The sequence below is a fragment of the Clarias gariepinus genome, chromosome 25 (assembly GCF_024256425.1).
Source record: "Clarias gariepinus isolate MV-2021 ecotype Netherlands chromosome 25, CGAR_prim_01v2, whole genome shotgun sequence".
Classification (NCBI taxonomy): domain Eukaryota; kingdom Metazoa; phylum Chordata; class Actinopteri; order Siluriformes; family Clariidae; genus Clarias; species Clarias gariepinus.
The window spans coordinates 18369580-18389115 of record NC_071124.1 but is presented as its reverse complement, the minus strand read 5'-3'; the positions used below and the strand labels follow the sequence as shown (position 1 = coordinate 18389115).

The following is a 19536-nucleotide window of genomic DNA, read 5'->3' as shown; positions in this document are numbered from 1 at the left end:
CCTATTTTAGTCGTATCCCATTCCCAGCCGCCATTAGGCCATTCCTCACTCAAGGCATTTACTACCAGTCAGGGAACCACTTAGCCACGTGATGCCAGCCAACTACATCCTTTCGAATTGCCTGCTTACGCACTGTTGGGATTAGCGCAACACAATTGGAGGACAGCGCTCTCTGCTTCTTACGCTCGAGTGCCTCTCATCCCTTCCCTCTGAGAGAGCTCAGCCAATCAGTTCACTGCCCGGCTGAGAGAGGCTTCAGCATCATCCGGGAATCGAACTCACAATCTCTGGATGATAGAGGGAGCACCACCTGGGGGAGGCCGACCACCTTTCTTAACCTTTCTACATTTGAGGAATGCACGGAAATGAATCAAAGACAGCCTGGTTTTGTTAAATAATTTTTAAAAAATCCTTTATATCTATTTTTACCCAATTTTAATCCTTTTTAAGTCATTGCCACTTCCACTCCATCTTAGGGCTCTCTCTCATCACCTGGCAGCTACCAACCATAGAGGGCAACGGCTAGCACGTACTTACTCCAAGACTACACCAGCCATCTTTTCAAACTGCCGCTAAGGCATCAATAGGGGGCGACGTAACGCACTCGAGGAAACGCACTTTCCTGCCCCAGCTTCTTGCATGAGATTACAGATGCATAGGATTGCCGTATATACTGTAGCTAGTACACCACCCCCAACCAGAAAGAGGCCAATTTATTCTCCAGGGCTCCGGGCAACAGATGGGCTGTAGCATCATCGAGATCGCAAGCACTTATCTCTTGCGCAACTTTAGAACCCAGTCATCTGCTTTTTTTTCTATTTACAGTATAGTTACATTTAATGATGTGCAACATCCACGAAACAAATCATCACGTATTTTATAGTCGCTCACCAGCCTCGAGTTAATTAGACCAAAAGCTTGTCATGTTGAAGAGAAACTACCCTATGTACAGTATTTAAGACATTTTCATGGAAGGAAGTTGCAGCTTTTTCCTTTGACTGTTACAAAGTGCTGACATTGAAGCCTTACAAATAAGCGTCCCCTCACAGAGATCTGCTTCGAGAACTGTGCAGTTGAAAAAAAAATCTCATTATATGGAGTCGACATATGAATTAGCTCTAATTATACAAACAGTAATGTATTAGGATGAGAACACAGATAAAGACATTGAAACCAGCATTCCTGTCCAAGTCATGGTTTTATAAAAAACAAACCAACTACTTTTTTAGCAAGCAGACTCTCTTTAGAGAAGAGAGTCTGTTATAATTATTTTCGGGTCAGATCACTTGCACGCTAATATGGCAACAACAGAAAAAGGTTGACCAGTATGCAAGATTTATTCTTTATAAAGTCGTTTATTCCATTCTACATCGTTGTTGCATTTTGCAGAGTAAATTACAAGGTAATCTTAATGTTATCAGTGTAATATTATTGTACGTTTTTGCCTCTTTGTCTACCAGGTTCAGCCTTCATGATGGTGAACACGTCAGGCCGTTTCGCCGGACAAAGAGCGCAGCTACTGAGCCCTCAGCTCAAAGAGAACGACACACACTGTGTCACGTTTCAGTACCTGGTGTCTGGCAGGGAGAGCGGCAGCCCCGGGTACCTGAACATCTACATTAAAGAGAACAACAGCCCCGTAGGTCTGCCCGTCTGGAACACTTCAGGCCCCGTCAGCAAGACCTGGATCCAAGTGGAACTCGCTATCAGCACCTACTGGCCCAACTTCTACCAGGTGAGGAATAAGGCATGACTTAAAGTAGAATGATAGATCACTGTGTTGCTTGATTTGAGCCTAAGCCACCCATGGGATTCACTCCTGAGAGGTGACTACAGTATGTTAGTTTGTCAACTATTTGGATTTCTAATGGATTTCTAATGTTAGTGATACTATACTACTAGACTCTACATAAATCACAAGGGAGCAGCTGATACGTTATCATCACGATACTTAGGTGCCGATTCTATTTGTATTGCGATTCTGCTGGTATCACGATTTTATAAAGATCTCATTTAAATAATCTATACATATAATAAAACTGTAAAGGTGGCATGTCTGTTTGTTAAAGAAATTTAGGAATGTTTTTTGGAATTTTTCTCTGTCTGTTTGTTTGCATCTCGTAAAAACTGCAAAGTAAATTTTAATAGGGTTTTCACAGATGTATTTGGCCAAGCTTAAGGTAACATATAGGCTTTGTTTCATCGCAATCGGCCTACAGGATCAGAAGATATGATACTTAAAAAAAATTAAAAAATAACCCATGTCTATATAAGACTTCTTCGATTAGCATTAAATAAACACTTATACATGTTTTAAATTCATTTATATAGAGTTTCTGCTGTACAATTCCTTGTGTAAGTTGTTATTATAGTAACAACAACCTGTTAGAATGAGCGCATTAATATACAACTGATTTGGACCGCTGGTAAAGAAAGTTTAACATCTCCTGACCAATCACAGCTGTGGCCAAAACAATAAATAGATTCATTATTACTTTTTAACTCATACGTACATTTAAAAAACCTAATTTTCTTTCTTGGTATATGGTTTTATGATCAACCATACTCCTCACAACTTATCTATCTGTCTTTTCATTTTATCTTCACATGTCCGTATTTTTCTCCGCGTCGTCTTCTTTCACTTCCTCGCTCTCCTACCTCGCTCCCCTATCTCACATTCGCACTCTCTCTCTTTCTCTCTCTTTCTCTCTCTCTCTCTCTCTCTCACCACATAATGAAAACCACCCTCCCCTATTATATTAGAAAAAAATTACATTCTCTCTCTGCCTAGTGGTTCATTTTCACGTGTGGAAGGCTACGCTGGGGTCCACAGAGAGGAGCCTGATTTCACACATGCCTGCTTATTAGGTGTCCTCTCTCCAGGGTTCGCGGGAAAGTCTGGTGTTAATTGGCAGACCAAGACCCCCGCACCTCGCAAAGGAGAGCGCCGCTAAGCCAAATTAGCCCATTAGAACCGGCAGTGGCGGGGCAGACAGATGGGTTCTGATGAGACGTGGCTAGTACACTCCTAGCACACAGGCCTCATTAGAGAACACGTTCATTTATCGCAAGTCGCATTACATTTATAGAGAAGTTATAAAACATGTATAGACGTGGCATTAAAGTGCTGTTTAAATGCAAAGGGTTCCGACTGAATTATTTTGCGCCAGCAGTTTTGCGGCGGGTCCTGGGTGTGTAAGTAATAAATTATTTAAGCATCTGGAATTCTGTTGAGACATAATACGAGCTTTATATGTCTTTGGGACAAAAGAAATATTAAAACCATTTTTACCGGCTCGCTTGAGAGTTAAAAACACAGAGTTGTCTGTAATTTGGCAGATTCTTTGCTTTGATTCAGGCGTTCTCCGCGAAGGTGCTATAAAGCAGGAGTTGTGGACCAGCAGCAGACCGTCACATCCATTCCTGGAAACGAGGGTAATTTTAAGGGAATGAGACTCTATCAGGAGACAGCAAGAGACTTTAGGACCATGGGGTTTGATGTCAGGGACATGTAAGATATGTTAGTCATGCACATGTGCATGGAAATGTACTGTCCTCTGTGCATTTAGGAATTTGTCACCTTTGTGCATTTGTTGTTTGCAAGGGGTGTAATGCAAGTGCATTCTGTAACCGCATATGTATTTCTTTATCGCCGTGGCTGTATTTGAAATCCAAAAGTGGGGTGTGTCATAAAACCAAAATACAGTGGTGGAGACACTCGGTAAAGTGAGCATGCTGCGTGAAATCGACAGTTCATTAATCTCAGCTACATCACTCCAGATCATAATTGGTCAAATTGGTTCGCACCTGCAATATGTTGCACACCAAATCGCAAACTTCCCCTCGGGTATTAGCAAAGTACACCCTCCCATTAGGCTAGGAATGATTAACGATAGTTTCGAAAATTGCCGACGGCTATTAAGCTGGGTGATTTAAACGTCTGTCGGAAAACATGTTGTCTGCGGCCTAAAGATAAACAGAAATAAAGTGCGTCGAATCTCGCAACACATGTTTCCGTAATAAGCTTAATAACCTGCAATATGACTAAGGAGCAGAGCAACAAAGCATCTTAGTTTTTCTCCTCTGTGCTGCTGAACAGATAAAGCAATGAATGTCTTCGTTCTCAAAAACATGAACAGGGATGTAAACGAAGCAGGAGAAGCAGGTTATCAGGGCTCCATTGCTGTTGGACTACTTTATCTTTGTTGCTGGTTATCACAGAGCAAATGCACACAGGTTATATTTTTATGTAGATGCATGTATTTAATTTTATTTACATTTTGTAATGAGCGTAGTTATAGCTAATAATTTGATAGGTTTATGTACAAGCCTGACTTTAGTTCTACAGCACTTCTGACCTCGTTAATAAGTAATTAAAAAAAGCAAAGTGAAAGATAGAGAGAGCGAGGGGAAAAAAAGTTTCAGTCTAGCAAGTGCAGCTACAGCTGACTTGGAGCACTTTATGTATTTTTTTGCACATTAAATGTATTGCTATAAAGTGTACAGAGCATTTAATATATATACAGTATATATATATATATATATATATATATATATATATATATATATATAGACTCTTACATACACACACACCAATAAGCTATAACACTACAAATATAAACATTTTGCCTAATATTATGACACCAGGGTGGCTCTAGCCCCTTGGGACACGCATCCACAAGACCTCTAATATACAGCACCATGACGTAAGCAGCGGATCTTTTGGGTGCTGTGGGTTGCAGGGTGGGGCATTGGACTTGTTTATATGACACATGCCATGGGTGTGGGAGCGGATTGGAACTTTGTTTACATTTTGTTTATACTGTAATGTAACAATCCTGTAGATTGCTAGTATTATGAAATGAATTGTAACTGGGATCTATTGTTTAACCTCTGTAAAATATACAGTAATACAGTCGACGAGCGTTATATGTGATATGTGAAAAACTGTGAATTTTGGATGTGGTCAAAACATACCTATAAATGCCTATTTTTTTAGTTTGAAGCCTAAATATTCTCCCAAAACACTTTAATTTAATTTCAAACATTATCCTTAAAAACAAAAATAAAGAATGTAAAGGTAAACCTGTATACTGTGTAGCACTGTACTATTTTTAGTACTATTATACTATATACAGTGAAACCTTGGATCACGAGCATAATTCATTCCTGAATCAGCTCATATTTTAAAACACTCGTAAACCAAGTCGAATTTTCCCTAAGAAATAATAAAAACTCAAGTTGTTCGTTCCACAACCCAAAAAAATAAATACATAAAAATAATTACTGAAAATATTAACTAAAAATAAAGCAAATTAAGCTGCACTTTACCTTTAAAATAAATCCTGACATAAATCCAGTGTCTTAGTTTGTGCGCGCAGGCGCTGTGTAATTTGTGTGTGTATGTATGTGTGTGTGTGTGTGAATCTAAAGTAAGATCCCCTTTCCCCCTTCTCGTCTTACACAGTTACCCTTCCTCCACTCTTTTCACACGCGCGCACACAACGGAAATGCTAATGACACTTGATTGAGCGACACACTAACAAAATCACTGCTGTAAAGTAAAAATAAAACAAATTAACCTGCACTTTACCTTTGAAAAGAATTGCGACAGTGCAGTTTTTCTGTGTAGAGCAGAGAGAAAGAGTGTGTGTGTGTCTGTGAAGGCGGAAGTAGGAGGGCTCTGTGTGTGTGTGTGTGTGTGTGTGTGTGTATGTGTGTGTGTGTGGCACGGTGTCCAATGACGCACGCACACACATGTGGTCACAGTGTTATATTAAAGAGTACATGCATGCACGGATGTTGATTATACCTGTAAGAGACCAGCACTAAGACCCAGCAGGGGATACGATTACCCACAATTCCGCAGCGTAAGAGAGAGAAAACCCGTTGGCTCAGTTGTGATCATGTGACGCATGGCGTCAAAACAAGAAGCGCATGTGTGATACATGATACTCGGTACTCGTAAACCAAGACGTGTTTGTTTTCCAAGTCAATGTATATACAGTAGTACTATTATACTATGTACTTTATTTATATAGTATTATTATACTATGTACTTTATTTATATAGTACTATTATACTATATTTATGTTACAAAATTAGTAAATTATATTGTTCTTAATAGTTAAGCATTAAAACACTAATATAAATATAACATAATGAACATTTATATATTGCCACAAAAAAGGCATTAAAAATGCGGCAGATATTTACGGGGGTTTCCGCGTACAATTATTAGTCAGGTTGTAAGAAAAAAATCTAAAAAAGACTGAGGCCATGAACTGCAACTTCGTGGAGGGTCGACTGTAATTATGGGTTTATCAATCGATGGCCAAAGTACACAAATACTGCACTTAAGTAAAAATAAAGACACTAAGCAAAATATTACTTAATACTTAAATATGATAGTTCTCTATTTACATTTGTAGTTGAGTTAACCTCTAAAAGTCCTCACCTTTGCATATATTTGTACTGAGCTTGTATTAGCTCACAACAGCCTTTATTTCATAGTAAAAGACTGACTGAAGATCTCTGTAAAAAACATAGCAAGGCCATTAGTAAATACACAGGTGTGCAATCAGGACCTACCATTAATTTTAGTGAAATTAAATGAGTTTTTGTTATGGGCTCATATTTTTTAAAGGCCAGGCTGATGTGTGTGCATGCAAGGGGGGTCACTACATGAATTATAGCTCGAGTACACCACACCCAGAGAATAAGACATGTCTGGTGATCAGTCGTGTGTTCCTGTCTTGTTTTATCTAACCTTTGTGGACAGTATGTGTTAAGAGAAAATTTTAGTCTCCCTATTTAAAGCCTAAACAGTTGAATGATGCATAAAACTCATGATGCGAAAATAGGTCTCGTCTATACTCTCACAAATGTTGCGCCACATGTTTTCAGCATGGCCGGCTGTGTGTTTAATTTTAACTCTGTATTTTTTTAAATGAATGCCTTTAAACAGTTTGGCCGAGGTCCACATAGGACTAGCTGATGAAGACATTCTGATGATCCTCGAGATCCTTAAGTGAACTATACAGTGATGTAGGGGCTCTGCTACTGTTACAAAAGTTGATACTTTCCTAATAAAAGCAAATGTTCTTTAAAAGGAAATGTACAGTAATGTAAAGTCATCTCATTTTGAGTTTTGTACAATAACGATATCTTTAGCGTCGTTCCTATTCTGCTGATTTGACACTACAGGTCGTCTGCCTTGGGGGTCTTTCGCCTCGTTGGGTGTGTAACATTTTAAAGGTGTGTGCATTTATCACTGTGGTTATGAGCTTTTTTCTTTTTTCCTCTGCAGATCATATTTGAAGCTGTGACCTCAGGCCAGCGTGGTTTGCTGGCCCTCAAGGATGTCGTTGTGCAGGGCCATCAGTGCAGTAAGGCCAAACCTTTTATTCTATGACACACACACCTACACACACACACATTTAACATCAATTTGTCCTTTTCTGACATCCTGGAAAAATCAGTGTAGTTTTTTTTTTTCTTGTTTTTTTTTTCTTTTCTTTTTCTTGGGGTCAGCACATCAGGTTATGTAATCCATAAGTTATGGGTCCAGGTTTTACGCCTGATGCCCTTTCTGTAGCTACCCACTCATTAACTAGTTTCCACAATTAAAAAAATGCAAGGATGCATGGTATTAGTTAACAGGTTTGCAACAAGACAAAGGAATAAAAAGATCTACAGTACATAATCAATCTGCGTTTAAATAGAAGCACGTTGCACACTTGAGAGCAGAATTCATGACGTAAAATCAGAACTATATTCGAATTACAGTTTAAACTGCAGTATTGATAAATTGTTTGTCAATAATGTCAACAATAGCAACCGTTTATTTTAATACAGTTTATTTTAGATGAACATGGTGACACCTCCGTCCCATATTAGCTATGACATCGCTGTATATCTGAAAAGGTTCGAAAGCAATAAAATGCTTTGATTCTTTATTATAGTGCACTTTAAAAAATGTGATATGAAAATCTGCCATGTGCTGGAAAGTGCTTTGTCCTGAAAGCCTGTTGTATGCTTTAGAGGCTTTTGCTTGACATTTAAAAAATATTCCTTATTCGTTTTAATGTCACAGGATAATCATTAGCGCAAAGTCTATCAAATATAGAAATTACCAGAATAAAATGTTTGCCATTTCAAAAATTGCTTATTTTCAAATCGCAAAAAAATTTATAAGTGCTTCCAGGGACAAAGTTCAGGAAAGCAACCAGCCATTTCAGCGGGCGGTTTCCCTCCACACTATAAGTTATTCATTTACTTGAATTATATACACTGCCTGGACAAAAAAACAAAAAGAAAGAAAAAAAAAGATCACACACCTTATGATTTCATTCAGTCACCTTTAGATTTGGTTAGAGCACACAGTGTGGTGACCAGTTCATGTGTGAAAATGCTTTCACTAAGTGAGTCTTGGAACATGCCTGTGTCATCAGGGAAGAAAAACTCCATAAATGTGACACCCTGGTCATTCAGTATATTCAGGTCATCAGCTGACTTCATTTTATTGCCAAATAGCGTTTCTGAGTCTAGACCTGAACAACTGAAACAACCCCAGATCATAACATTGCCTCCAGAGTTTTGTACAGTGGACAGTATGCATGATGGGTGCATCACATTTCTCACTGGTTTAACAGCCTGTTATGATAAGAAAAATCACTGGTGACATTAACTCCAGCGGTTTAAAGTAATGACACCACATTAAAGTTCAAGAATACTGGTTATTAGAGTTGCGTGATTTAATTGATTATGCAATTTAAACAATCATGTTGGTCTCATAAATTAATTAAATCGTTTGGTAATTTTTCTAATTCAGAATTAATTCACATTCTTTAAATACTTTTTTGTAATCAAATGTCAAAAGTTCGCATCTTTTGCAAATACTTAGCTGCGTTCCATTTTGAAGTGCACTTCACAGGGTGCTCCCTACTCCCTCCTCCGTTTGCAGGGAATGTTGGTGAAGGGAACTCCCTCGAGAAAAACTCACGCACAGACGTCACTTCCTCTGCGTTACTATGGTAACATAAGCCCCTTGGATACCTGTCGTTGCTGCTGTTTTAATTTCACACTACGGGCATTAAATGTTAAATATTTATTAAAACAAAAACTGATTCCATTATAAAACATACTATTGAAACGTCTATAACTTCTAAATAAATTATAGGGCGGTTCCCGTAATACCGCCACCTACTGGACTGGAGTGTGGAGCAGAAGACTGGCAGGCAAAAAAGATTATTGCTTTGTATGAGACATGATATTTACACAGTCAACAACACCATTAATTTAGTGTGTGGAGGCATATTACTATTATTTTAAAATCTATAGGAAATTTAGCTGCCAGTCTGCTTGTGATCCACAGCTCCACTGGTTATTCATTAAAAAATGAGGGTCATTACAGCCACAATTTCCAAGTAGACTATAAAATCATTCAAAAGTCGAACACTTTGCTAGTCACAAGGTCACTGTATTTTTAGAATAACACATAAAGTCATTGAAGTTGTTTCACTCAGTTATGTATATCGGCTCCATTTAAATTAAATGAGTTGCATTAACACAATTTGTTTTTGCACAACAGACGTAATTTGATCATTAATTTTCAAAGCGCTGGATAAAATCAGACCCAAGCTCAGGATCAAGCTCACGCATAGCGTGATGATGTTTCCCACTGTGCTATTTCTTTCTATTAGGGCCAACATCCTTACAAAATCGAACAGCATAATTGAACTATGTGAATGGATCACACACTCTCTACATCGTTTAAATTAGTAAACTGGATATTAGTGTAAATTAAAGTTAGAATAAGCAGTGAAATCAGCCGCCGTCCACATTATTTGGAATGCATGTACACCTGCACGATCACGCGCTTATCTAATCAGTCAATCAAGAAGTTTTGCAGAGACAAGTGAAGAGCTTGAGTTAATGTTCACATCAAACATCAAAATGAGGAAAAGTGTAGTCTCTGTGACTTTGATTGTACAAGGGTGTTAATTCCAGGTGGGTTGGTTTAAGTGTCTCAGAAACTCTGAGCCTCTGAGATCTTACGAGAACTTTATGTGGATGGGCAAAGAGTAGACAAACCAAAACTGGACCTTTTAAAGACTGTCTATCTGTGCCCGTGATATCTGTGTATATTCTGTTATAATGTTGACTTTTGTCTAATCAAACAATCCCCAACAGGTGTTTGGTTACATAGCAATGTAGTTTATTATGATTTAATACCTAATGAATAAAGATTTTACAATCATTGTATAGATCTTAATATATTGTAATGTGTGGTACTTAAAGTAAAGTGTTATCAATTTAATTTACAATACATAAAAATGTTAATTTATATGCATTTTTTGATCAATTAGCAGAAATGTCTCTGAGTATTAGCATTGAATAAAATATTGTACTAGAATTTACAGTATTCTATGGTATTAACACCCTTGCTACGATCAAAGTCACAGAGACCACACTTTTCCTCATTCTGATGTTTGATGTGAACATTAACTTAAGCTCTTCACCTGTATCTGCAAAACTTCTCGATTGATTAATTAGATAAGCGTGTGATCGTGCAGAAGTACATGTATTCCAAATAATGTCGATGGTGGCTAATTTTACTGCTTATTCTAACTTTTATTAACATGAATATCCAGTCTACTAATTTAAACTATGTGGATCCATTGTGTGTGATCCATTTACATAGTTCATTTATGCTGTTTGATTTTGTAAGTATGTTGTAAATAGGAAGAAATAGGACAGTGGGAAACATCATCACGCTATGCGTAAGCTTAATCCTGAGCTTGACTGCCATAGCACTATGATCACTGACAGGTGAAGTGAACAATATTGATTAGGGACTATACATCACTAAACTGGTGACAGGATCATGGACACACAAGGGGTTAATGCAGCACAGCTCATTGAAAAAAAAAAGCCAATGCTGGCTCAGTAGAAACGCACCAGAACACCTCCAGTGCACCAAAGCTCACCAAACCAGCCTTGAAATTTGCCAGATCTCAATCCCATCAACCACCCATGGGATGCAAAAGACAAAAAAGTCTGATCCACAGAGGCCCCACCCTGCAACCAACAGCACCCAAAGCCCCTAGCTACCCAAAGCTTCCGGCCTTTATATGAAAAACTAAACAAAACATTTAATAGAACCTTTCTGACGAAGTGAAACACGCTAAAACATCTAAAAGAAAAACACAATCTAAAGAAATTCAAGAACAGGTATGAAACAATGCATAAGTTTAGAAAAGGTAACCAAGCTATTTCTAAGGCTTTGGGACTCACGGTGAGAGCCATTATCAATGGCGACTCCAGCTCCCTTGGCGACTCATCCAGAAGCTCAGAAAAGAACCCAGAAAAACATTTGTAGAACTGCACGCCTCACGTGCCTTAGTTAACGTCAGTGTTCATGACTCAACAATAATAAAGAGACTGGACAAAAAAAGGCTTCCAAGTGAGAATTTCAAGCTGCTGCTGACCAAAAAGAACACTTCATCTCACATTTGGCAAAAATCTTGCAGAGACCTTTCCCAGTGAAAACTCACAGGAAAACTTAAAACCTAGGTACTTAACGTTATAGCTGATTGGTCTACATTCATAAGTGTTTATATACTTATGTACTAAGTTATTAATTTATTTAACAATTAATGCTGGTGCTAATTTTGTTATTCGGGAAGCATTTAAACAGGCATTAATCTATACACATAGTAAAACTGTAAATTTGGAATATTTGTACTGTATCTGTACTATATGTATTAAAGAAAGGGGGTTGCTGGGGGTTAAATGAGTAATTCAACACAAAAATATGTTTTTTGGAATTTTTTTTCTGTCTATTTGTCTGTCTATTTGTGCACACATCACATAAAAACTGCTGAGCAAATTTTAATATGGTTTTCACAGGTATATTTGGCCAAGCAGAGAAAATATGATATGCCAATTTACAATTTAAATAGAAAAAACCCTTATATCATTGAAAAACATTGAAACATTGAAAACATTGAAATCATAACATTGAAAAAAATCATTACTTCATCTCAAAATTCAACAGATGGCGCTGTACATTTTTTTAAACGCACTTATAAGTGTGCAATTAAAATCTACCTAATAAACGGGATCTCACACTTCATTCTGCGCACTTCACGGTAGCACGTAAAAATTTTAGCTCATTCAAAAATTCAACTGGACATTTTTCAAAACGTGTGAGTGTGCAATTAAATTCCAAGCGAGCGAAGTCGCAGGCACATCTATTAGATAATATTGGCCAAGGCTGTTATAATTTATTACATTTATTATGTCTCAAGTCTTACTACAACAGACAAGAGACAGTAAAGGATTTATCCATATACACTGGTATGCAGGTTATAATAACATACAAAACAGTTGCTGTGGATTACACTGAACAAGAATTAAAAAATGTGTTGTTTGTCTGCCAAAGATGATGTTTATCTTTTCAAATTATGTGTTGAGCTGAAGAGTCTGACGGATGCAGGTAGAAAGGATCTCCGTGTGTATCTGCATGTGATATTGTAGCTCATGATGGCCATGAACACCATCTCCATTTTGTCCGGTCTGCAGCCTGTGACTGATCTCTTGAAATCTGTTGTTCTCTTTCAAAAGCTACACTCGATGCTGCGTGAAAATGCTATGGGAACATCTCTTTGTTCAACTGGTTGTGAAGCATGTGTGAACACGCCAAGTTTTGGCTTATATAACCTGTGTCAGGTGAGGTCATCTGATGAGTTGCACCTGCAGATTATAAATAGGAGTGAACCGGAAACATCCTTAGGTCTTTTTGTCTTCAAGGACCGCATTGTGTTTGCAAAAGCGAATCTACAAAATAAAAAAAGAAAATTTTAAATAACTTACCAATATGGCAGAGTTTGTTAGGAGATGCATGCCTCCGTGAAAGAGATCTCTAAGTTAGGAGGACGATCTCCACACTTTTTGTTTTGAGTGTTTGGGGAAAGAGCACGCTCTCTTCGGGCTCCAGGGAGAGTGTGAGCACTGTGATCCCCTCCCTATTAAGGTGCTTTGTGCGGGTTCATTCGTGGAGTTTACGTGCCGATCTGGCAGACACGCATGAGACGGAATTCCCTCTTTCTCTCATGCACTCTCCGGATCAGGACGTTTTAGCGTCCACTCCTCAAGCACGCCCACGTGCTTCTTGTGAATAGGCAAAAGAGACTTCCTCTCTTCAAGAGGTCAAAATTAGACGCTCTGTCCCCTTCTTCGGCAACCTCCATGACGAGTTAACTCGTTTATGAAATAAGCCTTATTTATCCTGTGTTTTTATGCCATCGACTTTCATGTATACGAATATTGTTGATGCGAAGGCGCGGGGTTATATGATGATGCCCCAGATAAGGCCGACATCTTCCCTGGTGGGGTAAGCTTTTCAGGCAGTGGGTCAGGCTGATGCTGCACTGCACACCATGGCGCTTTTGCAGGCCTCCCAGGCTGACCTGCTGAAAGACTTGAGCACTGCGGGTCTTTTAATAAAAGGGCGTTTCTAGAGCTACGACGAGCCACAGACCTGTCTCTCCGTGCAACCAAGCAGACAGCCCATGCTATCAGCCGCTCTATGGCTGCTATCGTGTCCACAAAGAAACATCTGTGGCTAAACTTGACGGGCATCAAGGATTAGGATCGAGCTTTCTTCCTTGATGCCCACATCTTGCCTTCTGGCCCTCTTGGTGATGCTGTTAATACGGTCGCCACTAGGTTTTGGGAGGCAAAACTATATGAATAGGCCTTTGGGAGGTTTTCTTTACCGCCGTGCTCAAGAGTCGGGACTGTCGGCTACCCAGTCCCGACCAGGTCTGGCTCTCACGACGCGTGAGGTGCAGAAGAAGACTGTGACGAGTGGGGGTGTTTCCCCCCTGGTAGGGGAGCGTAGAATTCCATCAGGGAATAAAGTCTCCTTGCTGGCACTCTCAGGAGGCCGGTGGTCAAGTTAGGCCACCACTGGTGTTTCGGGAAGCACCGATCTCCAACGAACTCTTTGGTGTTTGGTGTGGGTGGATAACACTCCGGTAGTCTCGTACATAAATCGCCAAGGCGGACTGTGACCGCGCCGCTTAAACAAGCTAGCGCACCAGGTTCTGCTTTGGGGACAGGACAAGGTCTTGTCCCTCAGGGTGATTTACAATCCGGGCCGTATAAATGTGGAAGCAGACTTGCTGTCCAGACAAGCTGTGACACATGGGGAATGGAAACTCCACACAGAAGTAGTCACCCAAATTTGGGAGAGATTTTATGTAGCAGAGGTAGACCTCTTTTCCTTGCAAGAAACAGCACGATGTCCCCTTTACTACTCTCTGACTTCTCCAACCCCCCCTGGGTCTGGGCGCGATGGCCCATACGTGGCCCGGATTACGTCTTTATGCATTTCCTCTGATAGCTCTGCTCATAGGAGTCCTGGCGAATGTCCGTCAACAGGGTTTGGGCATCTTATTGATAGCACCCCGTTTGGCCGACCAGAGTGTGGTTCTCGGATCTAATATCTCTCCTCGACTGCTCACCCTGGGTGATTTCAGTGAGGAGGGATCTTCTGTCTCAGGCGCAGGGGACGATATTTCATCCCCGGCCCGAGCTCTGGAACCTTCACGTCTGGCCCCTGAGGGTGACCAATTAAGAGATGCTGGTCTTTCAGCAAGTTGTCCTCGGGCTTATGCCCTAGTACTCTCAGAACGTACATAGCTGCTATTTTGGCTTGTCATGTTCTGACTTCTGTGGGAAAGCACCCTTTAGTTGGCTGTTTTATTCGTGTAGCTAAACAGTTAAGGCTGCTTCGCCTTTTACAGCCCCGGAGTAGGAAAGGCTTCACTTCTGTGTCCAGTACGTGTTCTTCAGATTTACGTCCGCCGCACTAGTCAGTGGCGTCAGAGTGGCTTTTTATATGCTATGGGGGCCGCAATCGGGGGGGGCGGCGCCACAAGACAAACGCTGTCACATTGGGTGAGAGATAGTTCATTCCATTTATAACCTGCAGGTGCACCTATCAGATGATGTCACCCAACCAAGGTTATATAATCCAAAATTTGGTGTGTTTGATACACACATGCTTTACAACTGGTTAAACAAAGAGATAGCGTTTTCATGCAGCATCTTGTTCCCGCTTTTTCACGGAACAGGGTTACAGCTAAGTAACCCGAGACGCTTTTCTTTGTAGTAACATAAGCTGTAGAGAATAGCATTTATAGCACGTACATAGTAGCCGACCTAAGGATATCAGCCTTGTCAAAAAATAGCCTTGCTTTTGTCTGTTTTTGTGCAGGCTGTCTACGCTTTTTTATATCATAGCGTATCGCTCGGGTGAACATTCAGGCAATTGTAGCTGGACTATTTAGATGTTCTGTTGATGAATTTTGTTTTGTTTATGTACTCGGTTATTAACATTAAATTTGGTTCTAAATAATTGGATATGCTCAACTGCTTAAGGAAACTGTAGAAAGCTTGCAAATTTTAAAAGACACGGGACCTGGTTAAATGTTGTCATATGTCACTCCAGCAAAACCGCTACGTTATGCAGTTTACAGCTTGTTCAGATGATTCATGTAAGATAAAGTTTAAAGTTTAGTTAATACTTATGGAAAAACAAATTTCATAGAGTATTCACATATTTTGCTTTCAAGGATTTTCCTCCCCTTAAGTAAAAGAATTGGGTTTTTTTTTTTCATTGGAAGAAAAGATGAATTTCATACAGACAATGTGTCATCTTTGGCTTTTTTTCATATCGCTCCACTTAGTGTTTTAGAGACCGGCTGTGTAGAGGAAACTGTACAAATTTCTTACAAAAGCATTACTTACAATATATATATATATATATATATATATATATATATAAAATATTTAATCAAGTATTAAAAAAATAGCTGTTGCTTTTAGTTTGTCTTTTGCCAAAGTCAAAATAAGATCTCACTCACATCCATACCACTTAATCTTGTATTCAGAGTCACGGACGGCATGGAGCCTATCCCAGGAAGCCTACTGTAGGGCACGATGCGGGGTACAACCTGGACCAGGTGCCCATCCATCACAGGGCACATTCTCATTCACACACTACGGCCAATTTTGGAACACAAATTAGCCTAATCTGCATGTCTTTGGACTGTGTGAGGAAACCGGAGTACCCGGAGGAAACCCACCAAGCACAGGGTGAACATTCAAACCCCAAGCACACAGAGACGGGAATTGAACCTGGCCGGGAACCAAACCCGGACCATGGAGGTGCGAGGCGACAGCACTAACTACTAAGCCACCGTGGCGCCTAAAATAATAAAATTATTATAAAAAAAATATATTCTAAATGCAGTTTTTGAATAGAAAGAACGCCAGTGTGACCATGTAAAGCGTTTTGCTGCCAGCTTCACAAATATCTTTACCTACAGTAGAAATATTGGAAAAGAAGAAAAAAAATCCACTAATCACTGTTTTAAGTGTCACATAGTGGCAGGAAGGTCAAATTTGAGGCTGTCAAAGTCTGACATGAACTATCAACACAGCTCAGTCAAAGATCCAGTCATTGTAATTTAGCATAACGCTTTCATGATTTTGATAATTAATGCTGACTTCTTGAGCGTTGAATTGAGATATTTGGAACTTTGAATTATGGACTTACCTTTGTTTTTTTTCTTTTTAATTTACAGCAAAAAATAGTCACATTCATTTCCTGTTCATAGAAGCAGATGGCACGGCTGCCAAGGTGTCATTAACACTACAGGGGGTCTATCTATCATTAAAAAAGAGAAAAAAATACAGAAGAGAGAAATAGATACAGGCAACCTGCCATGGAAAAGTTCGGTGGGTCAAAGTAATAAAAGCAGTGCTATTTCAAACAGAATAGTAACTGATGAAATATTGAACAGAGGGAAGACGAGCGAGAGGAAGAGATTAAATTAGCGGCATTACTGTCTTTGAAGAACGACTCACGTATCAATTCAAGGTCGCCGCGGCCTGATTTCCACAAGAGACGAGTAATCAAACATTACACCTCGTAACTTGATTTACATGGGACTGCATCCCGGAGTCTCGCGTTATAAATGCATATTGACCCGGATAGGAGCGAGCTTTCTTGTTGAGGCGGAGAAAGACTAATTAAAGTACAACAAAGCAAACTGTAGAGTTTGAGATTTAAGAGTTTATTAGATGGCTATGAATATCTTAATAGGATTTCAATCTAGCTGATGGGGGGGAATATATATATATATATATATTTTTTTTTTTTCTTTTATATGTTTAGTAACGATCATCTGAAGCAGACGAGAGATGAAACACTATTTACACTGAGTAAACTTTGTAGCCAGCCCTGCTTAAAGAGCTTCTTGTGTACTTTAAGAGTGTTCTGCATGTGCTGAACATAATCTGCCTCTTTCTAAATTATTTCTCTTCATGTCATATGTAACAACTGAAAGCAGTGTTACTGTTACTGCATTTAAGTTGATTTTTTTTTTTTATCACAGCACGTCCTAAAGTGATTTAATTGCTCTTATATTAGAGAAATGTTTCAACGCTGACAATTGTTTCATTTAATAATGAAAAAAACAGGAAACATAACCATATATGAAGAAAATTAAGATTTCATCAGTGTTGTGGAGTAATCATAATACATTTCCTGGTCACCAAAAAGTCACTCACTGTAAATTTTCATTTGGTTTTCTTAAGCTTTAATTACAACACTCAATGTGGTGGCCAGTGTGTGCATGCTCCAGAATACTGTATGCCCGTGCCATCAGGGAAAGAAATAACCTGGTCATTCAGTACATTCAGGTTATCTGCTGTCTTCATTTTTTTTTGCCTTTTTGCCACATACTGTTGGTGAGTCTAGACCTGACCAATTGAAGCAACCCCAGATCACCTCCTTCAGAGGCTTGTAGAGGGGACACTATACATGATGGATGCATCGCTTTATGTGCTTCACGTCTTACCCTGACGCACCCATCGCTCTGGGTTATGAACAATCTGGACTTATCAGACCACATGACCTTCTTTAAGTACAATCTTTATGAATTTAAATCTTTTTTTCTCTCTTTATTAGTTTAGTGTGATTTTCATGGCCACACTGCTGTTTAGTCTTAATCCTGTTAAGTTCTCAATGGCTCGTGCATGTGGAAAGGCTTTTGCTTTCGCTATTGAACCATAACTGTGATTTCTACTGCCAATTTTTTATGATGCGAGTCCATCCATGCATTTATCTAGGAACCTCTGTAGTCCAGCTATGTATTTATTCCCATTCGTACGGTAGAACCTCCGATTAAAATGCAAATCCACACACTACAGGTAATTTAAAAACGGCAGTTAGCCTAATCTGCATGGTTTTGGAATGTGGGAGGAAACCGGAGAACCCGGAGGATACCCACCAAGCACTGGCAGCATGCAAACTCCATGCACTAAGACCCGAGGTGGGAATCGGACCAAGAACCTGGAATTGATGGTTCACCACTAACCTTTCAGGTTTTAATATTATGTAGAATTTGCTTGATGACAATATTCTTTATTTGATGCAGCCCAAAAATTTGTCCCTTGACCCTTTTGGAAGAGCAACATTCTTCTTCTTCTTATTATTATTATTATTATTATTATTATTATTATTTTTTTTTTTTAGTTCAGGCAGTGTACGTATATTCAACCTAATAATCTTTATATTCTGAGTAATGGGAAGTGCAAGAGAAATAAATGAATAAAAAAAATACAAAAACTCAACAGCCTTATACAATATGAGAGAAAAACCTACAAACTGTGGCGATACTCTGGTACACCAGATAACACACAGGCACGACAATAACAACAAAATGTAGACAGTGCGACACTGAAAACCAGAACGGAAGTAACGAAAAACTAATCAGGATGAAACGAGACACAGCTGAGAATGGTTATGACATGTAATGTTCTGGGACTGATGGGTAATATATTGTAGTTCAGGAGCTCTGTGGTGCTACCATGACAGATATTTGTAAAAAAATTTTGCCTTTTATTATCCAGTGTTGTTATTGACAATATTGTCTGAGTAATTTGGTTTAGGATGTTATAATATGAATAAAATTTTATTATATGAATATGGCTCAGGATACAAGGATGAGGTGTTTATTGAAGCGGAAATCCAGAACCCGATGGTGGTGTGTGAAAAACTAATTAAACAGGGTAAAAGTGTAACATCAGCAGGAGACAATAAAATGAAAATAATAATAATAATAATAATAATAATAATAATAATGCAAGTTTAATATGCGAGTTCTCAAAGGCCAAATGCAACCACATAGTCTTATGTTCACAAAATGATTAAGAATTGACAGAAGTCAAGTCACATTGACAGTACCAGTCAAAGGTTTGTATTTGCATTTATTTTCTAAAATCTATAACAATACTGTTTTTTTTTCCCCTTCAAAACTGTGCAATAAGACAGAGATCCTGTCGCATCAACGCCCTTGTGGTCTGTGTGTGGTTGTGGGATGCGTGTGGTGACTGGGGACTTCACCATGAAGACATTCCTGGACTCGACTGATGCAGACAGCTTTTCTCAGAGGA

General features: G+C 39.1%; 1 protein-coding gene across 8 annotated transcripts in view; it reads left to right on the top strand.

Annotated features, from left to right (window-relative positions):
• LOC128512870 (receptor-type tyrosine-protein phosphatase mu-like) overlaps positions 1-19536 on the top strand; it is a 250241-nt gene that overhangs the window by 94836 nt on the left and 135869 nt on the right. For all 8 annotated transcript variants that reach the window (XM_053486353.1, XM_053486352.1, XM_053486351.1 and 5 more), the window contains exons 3-4: positions 1461-1735; positions 7310-7388. In XM_053486353.1, coding sequence (XP_053342328.1) covers positions 1461-1735; positions 7310-7388 — 354 coding nt within the window. The remainder of the gene's footprint in view (positions 1-1460; positions 1736-7309; positions 7389-19536) is intronic.